Here is a 14,268-nt window from a genome sequence, read left to right on the forward strand (position 1 = left end):
TTTAGTTAAAGTATTATATATAGTATCCGTTTGTCTACTGCACAGTGTTCGTCAGTTGTTTTACATTTTATATATTCATCATTCATTCATTTTCTATACCACTCGCGGGCATGCTGGAGCCTATCCCAGCTCTCTTCAGGTGAGAATGGGGTACACCCTGGACTGGTCGCCAGCCAATCACAAGGCACATATAGACAAACAACCATTCACACTCACATTCACACCTAAAGACAATTTGGAGTCGGCAATTAACCTAGCATGTTTTTGGAATGTGGGAGGAAACCGGAGTACTCGGAGAAAACCCACGCATGCACGGGGAGAACATGCAAACTCCACACTGAGATGGCCGAGCATGGAATCGAACTCGGGTCTCCTAGCTGTGCTAACCACTTACCACCGTGCAGCTATTCGTTATTCTAATTGTTGTATTTATTCATCTATTACTCATCTATTAACAATACAATTACACATTTTTTTTTCTTTCTTTCTCATGGAACTGTGGAACATACAATATTGTTGTATGCATTGGAGTCAGTGTTTTTCTGTATGTGGCAATAGTACAAGAAAAACAGCGTCACTAAATCATATTTGTACTGTCTACTGACTACAGTCAATAACGTTTTTAGCGCCGGTCTGCCTCTGGTGGCCAGTAATAGTAGAGTTCTTTGGTTTGGCAAACCTTGTGGTATTCTGTGAATAACCCATCCTGTGATGACAAAATCAATACTGTTTGATATTTCAATAGTTCACTCCAATAATATCAGCTAATCAGCTGAAATCTGGTGAGTGAAATGGATCAATTTGGAGAATAGTTATTTTACATTGACTGGAAAAGCGAAACAACAAAGAACATGCCATAGCGTCTTTGTCCTTGTGAAGCATCCTTTTTGTGTGTGTGCTTTGAACTACAAATGACAGTGGTTTTGTGTCTGAAAGAGCTGAACAGAAATCTAAAGTTGGTAAGTGGTGATATTATCTCGATAAAACGTTGATGGATGTGAACATGAGATAAAACCACTTTAGTTATTTGCTGCTATTCTCAAGTACCTTCCCCCTCCCTCTTTGACAGCCTATCAGACTTTATAAAACACAGCGGTGGCTGAGATTTAATTAAAAGTGTTTTATTGTGTTCATTTTAAAATCCCTCCTTTATTGCTACCCACCACTGATTTGTGGCTCTTTCATATTTGTGACTTCGATGCTCACACACACATGCACACACACTTCATATGACAAATACAGTGCAAATGGACATTTGGCAGGTGCCACTTCTTTGGCTCTGTCAGCCATTAATCAAATAGACAGTTGTGACAGTTTAGGCTTCCAATCCTTGACAGGATCTGTCTCCGATTTATACTCACACACACACACACCACATATGCACACAATAAAGCACACATCACTTGGACCATAATTTAGGAATATAACACCAGAATAGGGACAGAACACAGACAATTGCATGCACTGCACCAACATAGCCATAAGCTATATGCAATAATAAAGATGTTTCCATATATATGACATGGTAAACAATAACCATAATAATAAAGTTACATTTTATGCACTGTATATATCTCTGTGTTATACTTCATCCAAATGTGTTTTATGCTGTTGAGGTCAGGGATATCAAGTCTCATCCAAGCATGACCAAAGCATGGAATTGTACATAATGTCTTGGTAAGACAAAGTGTGTAACAATGTGGTTGTGCATGAATTAGCCCTACCTTTACAGGACGGTAGAGCCTTATCCCACACCGGCTTCCCATCACGCCCCATCACACAGGTTATGGTTTCCCCGCCCATTATTGTGTAGCCATGGTGACAGTTGTAGGACACCTGAGATCCCAGTTTAAAATCATGTCCGGTCCGACTAGCGTTCATAATGTTACCAGGATCAAAACAGGCCTCCCTCGGTTTTTCTGTAGAGAAAGGAAAGAGACTTGAGAAATGAAGTTGGGGTAGAATGAGGGGACTATAACCACTTTTGTGTCAAAACATTTTAGAAATCAAATAAAATCAAACAAAACTGTGTCTGTGACAATGGTATACTTAAATGTCTTCTTGTCCAAGACTTGACTATACTGTATATTATGTAATTAGACCGGATGCTATAGTATCTAGCCAAGCTTTAGATATACATATAACTGACAGAGGTCCACACCGCATGGACCGTTTCATATTAAATGGAATTCATGAGCAACCGCCAATGGCGTATCAGGGGAAGAGATGTGCTTGATGTTGCAGTAGTAACAGTTTTATCAAAACCAAGCGACAGGTCTTGACTAAAGAGGAATAAAGAACACTAATGGAGGCTTTCATTAATGTAAATCATGTTTTACTCCTCTCCTGATTGAGTTTAGCAAGCCAGCACTATGTAGTTTAGTCTGTATTTGGTGATATGATTAGATGTGACAGAAACAAACACTTTATATGAGATATGCGCTCTCTTACATTTCTATGTTGTCATAGAAGAGGAAGGGCCTAATGGGGGTAAATGACAAGAAGCAAGAGCGATGGAGTAGAAGTCAAACAATGTCAAAAACTGTCAAAGTCTAAATGACTCAGTGTTGGCCCGGGCTGTTTGCTTTTCCCATGAAGAATGAGAAAAAAGAAAATGGAGAGATGGGAGCAGGGGCTGGTAGGCAAGACGCAAGTGAAAGAGGGAGATGATTAAGGTTGCATTTTAATTAGAGCGATGGCAGATGAAAGGTAGTGAATTAATGACAAAAGTACAGAGGTGTGAGGTGTCGTGGCGAGACAGACAACAGAGGGGGAGATAATCGTTTTTAATTACAGATAAATGGAGTGAGAGGCACACATTTTTTTATATAAAACTTGACAGAGGAGATCTAGTCTGCAGTCAGGCAGTGAAGTAATAATCAGCTTCACTTTGACAATAGCTGTTAAATCACCGGCAGTCAAGCAGCTTCTGTAAAACCAGGATGAGTCACAATCTGTGGAGGCAAACAACTCATGGGCTGACACGGAACATCATGCCCTTTCAGCTGAAAAAAACCTCATGATGTGAGGCTGAACTGAATAGAGTTGGCATCTTAAAATATTAGCCAGTCTGCAGATAATACCTCCCCATATTGATATTTAAATCATCACCATATATAAACACTCATAATGGTCAAGGTAGGATACAGTGCATCAAGTCAATGACATCCACAATTTAAATGCTAGTGAATGACAACACAATTATTGGGGGGGGGGCAAAAAATCCAAACCTATATGGCCCTGTGTGAAATAGAGATTGCACCGCATTTCACAAAAAAAAAAAACATCATGCCAACAGTAAAATATGGTGGTGGTAGTGTGATGGTCTGGGGCTGTTTTGATGCTTCAGGACCTGGAAGACTTGCTACAATAAATGGAACCATGAATTCTGCTGTCTACCAAAAACGACCATCTGTTCCTGACTTCAAGCTGAAACTAAGTTGGGTTCTGCAGCAGGACTATGATGCTAAACACATCGGCAAGTCCACATTTGAATAGGTGGAAAAAAATGACTCTGGAGTGGTCAAGTAAAAGTCCTGACCTGAATCCTATTGAGATGCTGTGGCATGACTGTAGAAAGTCGGTTCATGCTTGAAAGCCCTTCAACGTGGCTGAATTACAACAATTCTGTAAAGATGAGTGAGGCAATATTCCTCCACAGTGCTGGAAGAGACTCGTTGCAAGTTATCGCAAATGCTTGATTGCAGTTGTTGCTGCTAAAGGTGGCCCAAGCAGTTATTAGGTTTAGGAGACAATCACTTTTTCACACAGGGCCATGCAAGTTTTGATTTTTTTTCCCCTTAATAACAAAACGTTTCCTTTGACAACTGCATTTTGTGTTCAGTTATGAGTAATAATTTTATTTGTTTGATGATCTGAAGGGGGCAAAAACTTTTTTAATACCACTACCACAAAGTTGCAGTAATAAGCCAGAGACTTAATTATTTTGTTGTACTAATTCTAAAGATCTAACAGATTCCTGAAATGGACTGTGTTTGGATTGCAAAGGCCCACTGTACCAGTAGTGTGGTACTCCAGCTGTACTATTAGGCAGTCAGTATTCTGCATGATACATCTCAGCCCTTACCAATGAAATGTTAGTACTATTTGAGAAAAAGGCAATGATGCAACGACAAAGCTTTTACCTCTGAACTCAATGGCAAAGCCAGACATTCCCAGAGAGGCATCTGATCGAAATGCCAGGAAGAGACTGTTACCACTGCTCTCGATGCGCTCGGGGGCCTGGTTACCTTGGAGACTCGCCAGCAGTGGCCCATTAGAGTTTTCTCCCTCATAGATGTGCAAGAAGTCATAACTGGGCTCCATATTAAAACTGACAGAAGCAAAACACAGACAGAAAATTATGGTTAAAACAGACACTTTCATACAATATAATCTCCTTGCCATCACGTTGACAGTGACGTGGTCAGTGGAGGCATGTTAAGATAAAATATATATGAATATTTCCCCTTAAACTATATTATACATGTATGTTCTGTATGCTTCTAACCCTTTAAAATATTGAAAACAACTGACATTGCACATTTCCTGATCAAATACAGAGAGGAAACCTAATATGAGGCTGACGCAAGCGTTTCTTGGATGCTCATCAGAAGGTGATCATAGCTTTACAACAAAGTATCAGAACTTTTCCTGCAGAATGATAGCGTGCATGAACTTCATATACGGAACCTAGGTGAAACCACAAATGAGGAGTCAGTGCCTCACCAGCCATGAACCTCACTGCACGTCACTGAATATTAGTAACATCAACATTCTAGCCAAATCTGTGATATTATGAGAGGCTCATATCTTTCGTTTAGTATTGAAAATAATCCAACTCAAACCTATAAATGGATGTAAATAGTCAGTCAATTTGTGCACATTTACATAGATTTGAGCAAATTTACATATAAATTATAATATTAGCAATAAACCCTGACAGCAATTACACTATTTTATGTCTTAGCAGCCACCTGCCATGCACACATGATGAAACACACAAACAAAATACACACAATACACATACTACATGTTTACTTTTGTTCTGATTCCCCACCTGTCAAGTTAAGCCAACCCTCTCTCTGTTTGATTCAAAGTCATGTGTCGTGTCAGGTGTAAACGCAAAGTGGAAGCAAAAGCAAAATGTTCCACTGTAAGCAATATTCCTATGTCCACATTTTTATTCTGTTGATGTGTTATTGATTTGAATTTGACAGAGGCCATCACTGTCCTCAGTGAGGTCTGAGCTAGACTGAGTGTCATTCCAGTCCCAAGTCGGAGCAAATAAATAGGGGTGTCACGATACACTCAGCTCACAAGACAATACACCGTACTGGGTTAATGAAAACGATATTTCAACATTTGTTTCGAAAACTACAGTGACAAGATCCTCTGGTCGGTGGATCTTGGCAGTACGGACCGGTGTCGGGAGATTTTGGAGGACTGGACATTGATTCAATGCAATGTAAAAAATATTTTTAAATGATTTAAATGATTAAACATCACCAACTTCCTCACAGAGTGCAGCTAATGCAATATGCACAGCACACCTTTCTTGATAAATGATTTGCACATACTGGTAATTTAAATTCTAGCTTGATATTTTTGAACCTTTCATTTAATGGGTATTGGCACATTTCTGACAACATCATCTGTTATCGGATAATACCTGCCTGTAATCACCTAATGCAATCATTTGCAAAGTTAACGTAAGCCCTGTGAATGCTAAGGCTCTGTATTCATATCTGATTTGGAAAGAGCTTAATGGAACATAAGCCCTTTGGTAGTGACAAAGCATTAAAAGCGATCCATACCAATACATTTTTCTTGAGCGCCACATTCTTAGTATAAATGTCATAAAATGAAAATGCAGACAGAGCGCTCACATTCAATAAAGATCAAATCTTAGCATAGCATTCCAGTTACAAAGGTCAGTGTACTCATTACATATGCTAATTTAGTCATGGAGCAATGGATTTCAATAACATAACACCACCGAGGTTTTGCTGTAATTAGTAAAAAAATAAATAAATAAATAACAAAAAAATATATATATATATAGTTTGAAGGTAAAGATTATACTGCTACAATTTTGTTACAGTTATTTAGTTTGTATCGGTTGTATGATTTCTGACGAAACATTTGAGAGAAAATGTGTTTTGATGTCGTTGAGCTTAGAAAAATGTTATGTTTGTTTTATTTCCTTCAAAAACAAATTTGTCTCATTACTGATAGAGGTCTCTTTCAGCTCAAATTATCCAACACAATTCTAATTACACATAGGAATTCAATACTGCAGTACACACCCTATTCACAAAACAACAAATCTAATTAGGACTTCTATTACAGACTCGCAGAAGTGAGATGAGACATGCCACGCCACTCCCACAACATTGTATTCACTCCGTTTCATTAATAATTATCAGGAACATAGACATTTATTGCACAAGCTGAAATCATCAGTAGGTGAAAAAATGATATTTTGGGGTCAAGGAGGGATAACACCTTAAAGAAAAGAATGTTTTGATCAATCAGTGAAAAAATGTAGTCAATTCACCAAGGACCTGATCAAAAAAATTCACAACAACTGCTGGCATTACAAGAACAAGCGAGATCTTTGGTGCACAGTCTAATTTTACTTCACATTTCAACCCAGCCAATTTTGGTTTTAAAACATTGAATGTCGCTTTCATCTAAATCGAATGTACCTGTGCATCAAAAATTCTTAACAATTCCATTCAGAGACCAAATCTGAGGACGTGTTAATATTGAAAAGAAACCTAAAATGGAGCTAAAAGGATATGCACTCCTATTTAGGCCTAAATATTTCAAGACTAAAATCACATGTTTGAAATACGAGCAGAAGTGTTTCTGCAGACACAGAATTCCACTTGCAGGTGGATAGCTTAGCATGCATGTGACAGTTACATTTTTATTAAAAGCCACCATGGTCACGGATATTTTGGGTTGCCTACCTTTTGAAGATGAGCGCAATGACAAAGTCTGGGTTGACTCGGATTCGCCAATCACACTCTTTCCCCGGAGGGTAAGGCTGAGGGTAGTTTGGAGACAGGATCACTCCAGAAGGACTGCTGACGTTACCTCCACAGGTTGCTAGGGAGAAAACCCCAAAAATAGAGAGATGAACATTTGGGCCTTTGGAGCTGCAGGGAGAATCACCCTTGAGTGAGCATCCTCGCCCGCAAATATTAGCACAGGAGAGAAAGGGTTAGGTACTGATGGGAGGTGTGGCTGCGGTTGCTGAGGAGAGAGAAGAACACCTAGTGGATGACTGATATTGCTTTCACAGATGCACACAGCAGGTAAAAAGAACAGGCGAGACAAAGACTGTGAAATTTTGAAACGGATTGTGGCTGGTCCAGCAGTAAAAAAAAAAAAAATCCCCCTGGTGGTCCTGTTATCCTGCAACAACAAAATAAGACAATTATTAGCACCGGCGATCAATTCAGGCACCATTGCACAGACAAGAAAGAAGACTTGGAGAAGAGTCCTGGAGAAGCGGGTGGGTTTGAATGAATTAGCAACGGTGAAGTAGAGACAAACAAAGGACTGAACCACACACAGACAAACACTTCACTATATAAACTGGTGTGTATAATGCTGCTCCCGGGAGATATATAATACCACAAAGAAACAAAGACAAGACACAAGGTGATTTTAGCTGTGGAAAGTCAGTGGAGGAAGAAAGCCATGTTTGCATAAAACGTAGGAATCGCAATGATGCCATAATACGGATGAAAACCATGCACAATGCCCCAGTGTTCCTGAACACTAAGCATAACTAAACATAACTAAAAAAACATTACATTAAAACATTGCATACAAAAATGCACTTTTGTACACATTGTTTCTTTGTGGTGTGTACTTGTTTGTTAAATATTCCTGACTGTACACAGAATTGACAAATTGACCAAACATCGGATTGCAGTTTTTATATCATAGACTGCATACGTCATAATATTGAAGTGATTTTATGTTTTTATTACCTCATGCAGTTCGGTACTTCCTTCTAGTAGGCTGGACCAGTAAGTCTGCACAAGCCTTTCAGAAAACTTTCTGGATAATTATTTTTCTCCCCTGCACTGACTCTGCCATCCTGCATTTGATGATTGCAGAAGGAAATACAGACTGGGAATAACTTGTTTATTTCTGTGAGGAAATCAAGTGTGTCAGAGGGAGTTGTTGAGACTAAATAAAGGAAAGCACACCTGAGAGTTGGAGGGTGGAAAACCAACCGCAGAAGTGGAGTGTTAATGCAATGTGGAGTGGGTTGCAGAAATTAACTGGGCACTTGGTAGCAGGTGGCTTGGACGGTGATAATAATGATACTGTATATTAAAAAAAATAGACAAACTAGGATCTGACAGTGAGCAATGATCTGAATTGTAGTTTTCGAACAGTGGATTTCAAAGTGTAGGGTGGGCCTCTCCTGGAAGGTATGAGAAAACCTAAAGCCCGAACAGAATGCATGCGGAACCGAGCGGACCTTCCCAAGCACGGTGCATGCTAATCTCTAAATTCACTACCATGTGGACTCTGCTGTGTGCATTGGTGCAACCACTGGTGTAAATCAACCCATTTTGATACCAATCTGAAGCCATCCTGTGGAGCGATGCCACCCGTAGTGTAAAAATAGCGGAGCTCTGCACCCATTAGATCACAAAAAAATTCTGATGACATCCGAAAGTACCTGAATTATTTTCTGCATCAATATCTATCATGTCCTTCACCAGTATAGCATAGTCAATTTTGAGACAGCAAGCACCTTTAGGGCGTACTCACACTAGGGCAACCGTTCAGTGTCTGGGCCCACTTAACACCTAAAAGACTGAAGGTTGAATCGTATGAGTGCACAGGAGTGGCCTGGTTCAATTCCATGCTCAAGCACATACACTTGCGTGGCGTAGCAGAGTTATAGAATGACCGGATTGAGACTTCATAATATAAATACACAAGACTCCAAATGAGCTGAAATTAAACAGTTGTGTAATTAATGTCCTCCACACTCCAAACTAATGATAGTAGCAACATTATACAAAATATATACTGTAATCAGAACGACTCCAAATAAGGCTGCACGTAGTTCACATATTGGGAAAATTTGTTGCAATACAGCAGAATCATTTAATTAATGTAATTAATTAAATTCATTAATGTACTTAATTAAAGCACACTCAACAAAAATATAAAAGTAATACATTAGTTTTCAATCCCATCTTTCCTGAGCTGAAATCAAAGAGGTAAAACTTTGTATGTGTACAAAAAAGGCCTATTTATGTCAAATATTATTCACAAATCTGTGTAAATATGAGTCAGTGAGCACTTCTCCTTTGGCGAGATAATCCATCCACTTCCCAGGGGTGACATATCAAAATGCTGATTAGACAGCATGATTATTGCATAGGTGTGCCTTAGGCTGGCCTCAATAGAAGGGCACTCCAAAATGAAGACAGGTCGAGACCCAGATGAGGATGACGGGCATGCAGATTAGCTTCTCTGAGACAGTTTCTGACAGTTTATGTAGAAATTCTTTGGTTCTAGTTGCAAAATGATCTGTTGCAGCAGATGTCTGGGTGGCTGGTCTCAGACGACCTTGGAGGTGAAGGTGGTGGATGAAGATCCTGGTCTTGTGTGGTTACACGTGAGGTTGTGAGGTTTGGATTTATTGCCAAAATCTCTGGAATGCCTTTGGAGACGGCATATGGTAAAGAAACAAACATTTGTTTCACAGGCAACAGCTTTAGTGGATATTCCTGCAGTCAGCATGCCAATCGCATGCTCCCTCAACAATTGCAACATGTGTGGCATTGTGCTGTAAAATACAAATGCACATTTTGGAGTGGCCTTTTATTGTAGCCAACCTAAGACACACCTGTACAATAATCTGCCAGGAGGAGATGGACGAAGTGGCTAGGGAGAGAGAAGTCTAGGCTTCCCTGCTTCGGCTGCTACTCTCATGACCCAATACTGGATAAAGGGTAGAATATGGATGGGATGGATGAAGAAGTGCTCCCTAACACAGATTTCTGAACTTTTTGAATACGCCTTTTGTGTTCATAGAAAGTTTTGGATCTGAATTTATCTCATGAAACATGGGAGCAAAAACAAAAGTGCTGAGTTGATACTTTTTTGCGTGCAAATTAAGTAAAGGTTTATTAAAGCTGCATTGTGTTCTCTATGGGGCTCACTGTGTCACACTTTGGAAACCCCTGCTATAGAAGAGTTCTATTCACTGCTACCAACAATAGTTTTCCCTTCACTGCAAAGATCATCATCATCATCATCTTCCTACCACGGCTTCTCAACTGCCCAGAATGAGTTTCAGGTGGGGCTATGCATATTCATTTCCTTATAAATCTATGATCTCCGAAATCCAATTACAATGTACTCAGTGCTGTTTACTTGAGCAACATATAAAAGTGATTGCACAGCTGACAGTTTCTCTGTGGAAAAATTAAAAACGTGCACCATTCCATTTGTGCTGAGATTTATCCCACCTATGAGGGACCCTGTCATCCAGTAATCCCTCAAAACCCAATCCAACTCACATCAGGTTCCAATCTCACTCATGAACATTGATAATGGAGCTTTATCTGTGTGACATAATGCTAAAACTTTAGTCAGTTTGAGCTTCACTGCATGAATTTGACAGCCCACGCTAAAAATCACGACCAATAGTCAACTAAAAGAACCTCACAAATTAGAATGCAATTAGATAATGCTGGCAATTTCTTAATTTGGAAAGCTACACATTTATATGTGGCACAACATCCTTCAAGAAGAAGGTAAAGTTCAAACTTTGTAACTTAAGAATGAATAGACAATAAATGAAACAAGCTCATTCAGCAAGTCACAAGTCACGTGAAAGGAACATATTAGAAGTATACATGGAAGACGCCTTACTCCCTCCTTTCATTGCAAATTTCATATTTTAAATCGTGAGTATAAAATAATTCCACAGTGCAGACATACTCAGGTAGCAAGCTTTTTGCTGCGTGGTGCACATCATCACTTGCACGTCGATATTATCATTAGCGGCAGAAACGCTGTTACCGATATTTCATTTTTACATCAATATCAGTCAGCCGATATCATTAGAAATCCCTATTTTTAATTGGAGTTCCTTTTAGTCAACAGTTTTAATCCATGTAAGACTGTGATCAAAATGTCAGGACACAAGTAGAAAAATGACTCAATGTGGAGCGGAGACAGCACATAAACTAATTGTGTGAGAAAATGAAAAATTTATCTTCCCACAGCCCCAGCTTCACCAGCCCATATTTCAGTAAACAAACATCACCTTGGACACTTGAGCATAAAACTGGATGAGATCTATAAAAAAGAGCATCTGTAGCAAATCTGCAGGGTTGTGGGGGCCTGCTGATGAGTTATTTCAAGTCACTGCTTCTCCTCCTGACATATCTTAAGATCCACATTCAGGCAGCAAAAATAAGGGCACATTTTGTTACTGTGGAGTCTGTTTTCAAGAGATTTTGTATGGAATGGAATGTACTAGAATTGATAATAAAAGTACAATATATATGTTGTATTACTTGAAATTTTAAATAAAATTGGCATGCTCTGACTAGATACAATTTGAAATTCTGACAATATGGAACGCCAATGTCTTAAAAAAGGACAGATCAGACTTGATTATGGCATTGGGTTACTCATCGTAGAGTATTTGCATTTTTACTGCAGCATGTATACGGTACATTCACCGTGTTTTTAGAGGTCGCACATGCGCAGACACAGAAGGAGACAAACTAGGAACACAATACAGTGTTTATTTCTGCCTTCATTCTTAAGCAATCATGTTGCACTGTTACATAATGTACTGTAAATTCTGAATTTGAGCGACCTGAATATATGCTGCAAAGAGATTTGTACATATATAGAAAGACACACTAAACCTTGCAATCCTCCCCACATTGAGACGTGAGATACGTTTTCCACCGAAGTTCAACAGCTGTCGTGGTCATAATTCGCCACATGTTCAAATTTACTTGAGATTTGAGAGATGAAAACATGATTTCTGCGTAAGAATTCAAAACATATTAGCATCTACTTCAGTACTTCCTGAATCAGCACCCCAAACATCATGGGAACTGTAGTTCTTGTATCCATAAATTAGCTGCAGGGTTCAAAGTGTGTGAAAAAGGCAGAGTAGACCTTTAACCTTAGCCTGTGATATTGGAGACCATCTGGCACAGCAACATAACACCAGTCAAAGGACCATCCCGCTCGCAATGTTCACACTTATGGTTTTCTTGATATAGTAAACAAAGTAAACAAAATGATGGGTTGGATATGTAGGTTATTTTCATATTGTGCTATATTTACCAGCTGCAATCCCACAGATAGCCTATAAAATATACTTTTGAAGAGCAATGATGTCACACGTGCAAAGAGAGAGCAGAACCAGAGACACATTTTGTCCTACATATTTGGAATTAATGAAGGCTTCATGCTGTTTGGCTTTTGGCTGGTCTAGCGTTCACATTTGGGATCCAGAGTTCACTGAGACCCATGCACAGGTGGTATTGGGCTACTTGTTTGATGCAGGATTCGGATAACATTGAACAAACAAACCGTACTCGCAAATCGACAAACTTTACACTTAATTTACTCGATGTTTTTCACTCATCTTATCAAAAGAAGACATTTTAATTCATTTCATTGAGTACTGTACACTTACCCATGCATGTTGGAGGATCAGGCTGCCAGTAGAACCTGTTATCCATGCGGACACATGTGATGGTATCAGGGCCTTGGAGGTGATAGCCAGGGTCACACTGGAACGTCATACTGTCACCGGGCTCCTTACTGTCCCCATATCGAGAGCCATTTACTGGGATGCCAGGGTCATTGCAGGTTGTTGCTGTTGTGGCTACACAATGCGAGACAGATATTGACACAGGGACACTCCAACACAACAATATTATCTGTCTGAAAACAACAAACTACAATTTAGAGACACACAATAGTCCATTATGTGGTGAGTCCAAAAGGCTTCCAGTCAGCATATTGACAATGCAGAGGGAAATGTTGTATTGACTATAAATAACAGCAGTGACGCAAATTGAGATCCATTATAAGTAAAAAGGCCAACATCCAGTTGTAGTTGTATATATTTTTTTAATATGCCAAAAATATTGCTATAAAGTAATAACACCAGCAATTTGAATTGAATTCAATAGGAGCTTTAATACTCCCATTAAGACATTAAATTCAATCATCAGAGTCAATTCACATGATCTCCTTTGGGAACCTGATTTGAAATAAGAACAACTTGGAAGTCAACCAGCATCATGGGATGGATGGTGTGACTTTGGAGGTTCCAAAATGTATGCACTGACAATGACATTGATAAGCAAACTTTCATCGTGCAGTAAATCTAAAATATATGAATGTATTTGGTGTACTATTACATCTCACCTTTACTTTGTTAAATGAGCATGGGGAACATAAGGTGCGATTTACATAATAATGGAACAACCTCGCTTTGATTAGCATATTAGCGAGTGTCAATATTTATTGTTAACATGAGGAGGATTGGTGGTCCTGCTTATGAATATTCATCACTCGTCAAGACAATAATTAACAAAATGCATCTTAATATACGGTATTCTGTAGTCATTGCATGCAAAACACTTCTGTCCGCTTCAGGTTGATCCCTTGAGGAGGCCCGGACTATAGTGACGGGTCTGGTAGAGACATTGGTGATGACTATTTTTCTGATCTGTACACTGTGTATTAAAATATAATTGACCCAATTAGAGTTAGTTACTCTGTCACAGTAACAGAATATATGCGATCAAGAATACCAGTGCTAGTGTGGACCTGTAGTAGACTGAACTGGAGTAGACTGACTGTAACCACCTAAGCACTGGGTTGCTCGACTTCACTCTACTTTCAGACGCTCCCCTGCTGGGAGCCCTAAAGCTTATTGACTGAGCCTTTCTGCAGCATCTCTCTCCATCCTCACCAAAGCTTACTTCCTTACATGCTTAAACTATGTGGATGCCTACGCAGTGGCACTGTTGTTCGAACAAATCCAATGCATTTTTAAGCGAAAGATCTGTGCCAAGGCAGGAGGACACTTTGACAACCTTCCCAGGCCTCACCATGATGTCCCCTGTGGCTTGGCCTGGGTGATGGCATGGTGGACCATGTTTGTTGGTAAGAACTTGGATCTATTTACAATTAAAAAAAAAATTGCTGCAGCCATTAGAGTAGCCTCGA

General features: G+C 39.4%; 1 protein-coding gene across 10 annotated transcripts in view; it reads right to left on the reverse strand.

Annotated features, from left to right (window-relative positions):
- Window positions 1-14,268, reverse strand: part of LOC131139316 (CUB and sushi domain-containing protein 1-like) — a 361,438-nt gene that overhangs the window by 75,414 nt on the left and 271,756 nt on the right. For all 10 annotated transcript variants that reach the window (XM_058088813.1, XM_058088812.1, XM_058088816.1 and 7 more), the window contains 4 exons: window positions 12,722-12,913; window positions 6,978-7,116; window positions 4,146-4,333; window positions 1,725-1,919 (listed from right to left, as the gene is read on the reverse strand). In XM_058088813.1, coding sequence (XP_057944796.1) covers window positions 1,725-1,919; window positions 4,146-4,333; window positions 6,978-7,116; window positions 12,722-12,913 — 714 coding nt within the window. The remainder of the gene's footprint in view (window positions 1-1,724; window positions 1,920-4,145; window positions 4,334-6,977; window positions 7,117-12,721; window positions 12,914-14,268) is intronic.

Source organism: Doryrhamphus excisus, chromosome 12 (genome assembly GCF_030265055.1).
Source record: "Doryrhamphus excisus isolate RoL2022-K1 chromosome 12, RoL_Dexc_1.0, whole genome shotgun sequence".
Lineage (NCBI taxonomy): Eukaryota > Metazoa > Chordata > Actinopteri > Syngnathiformes > Syngnathidae > Doryrhamphus > Doryrhamphus excisus.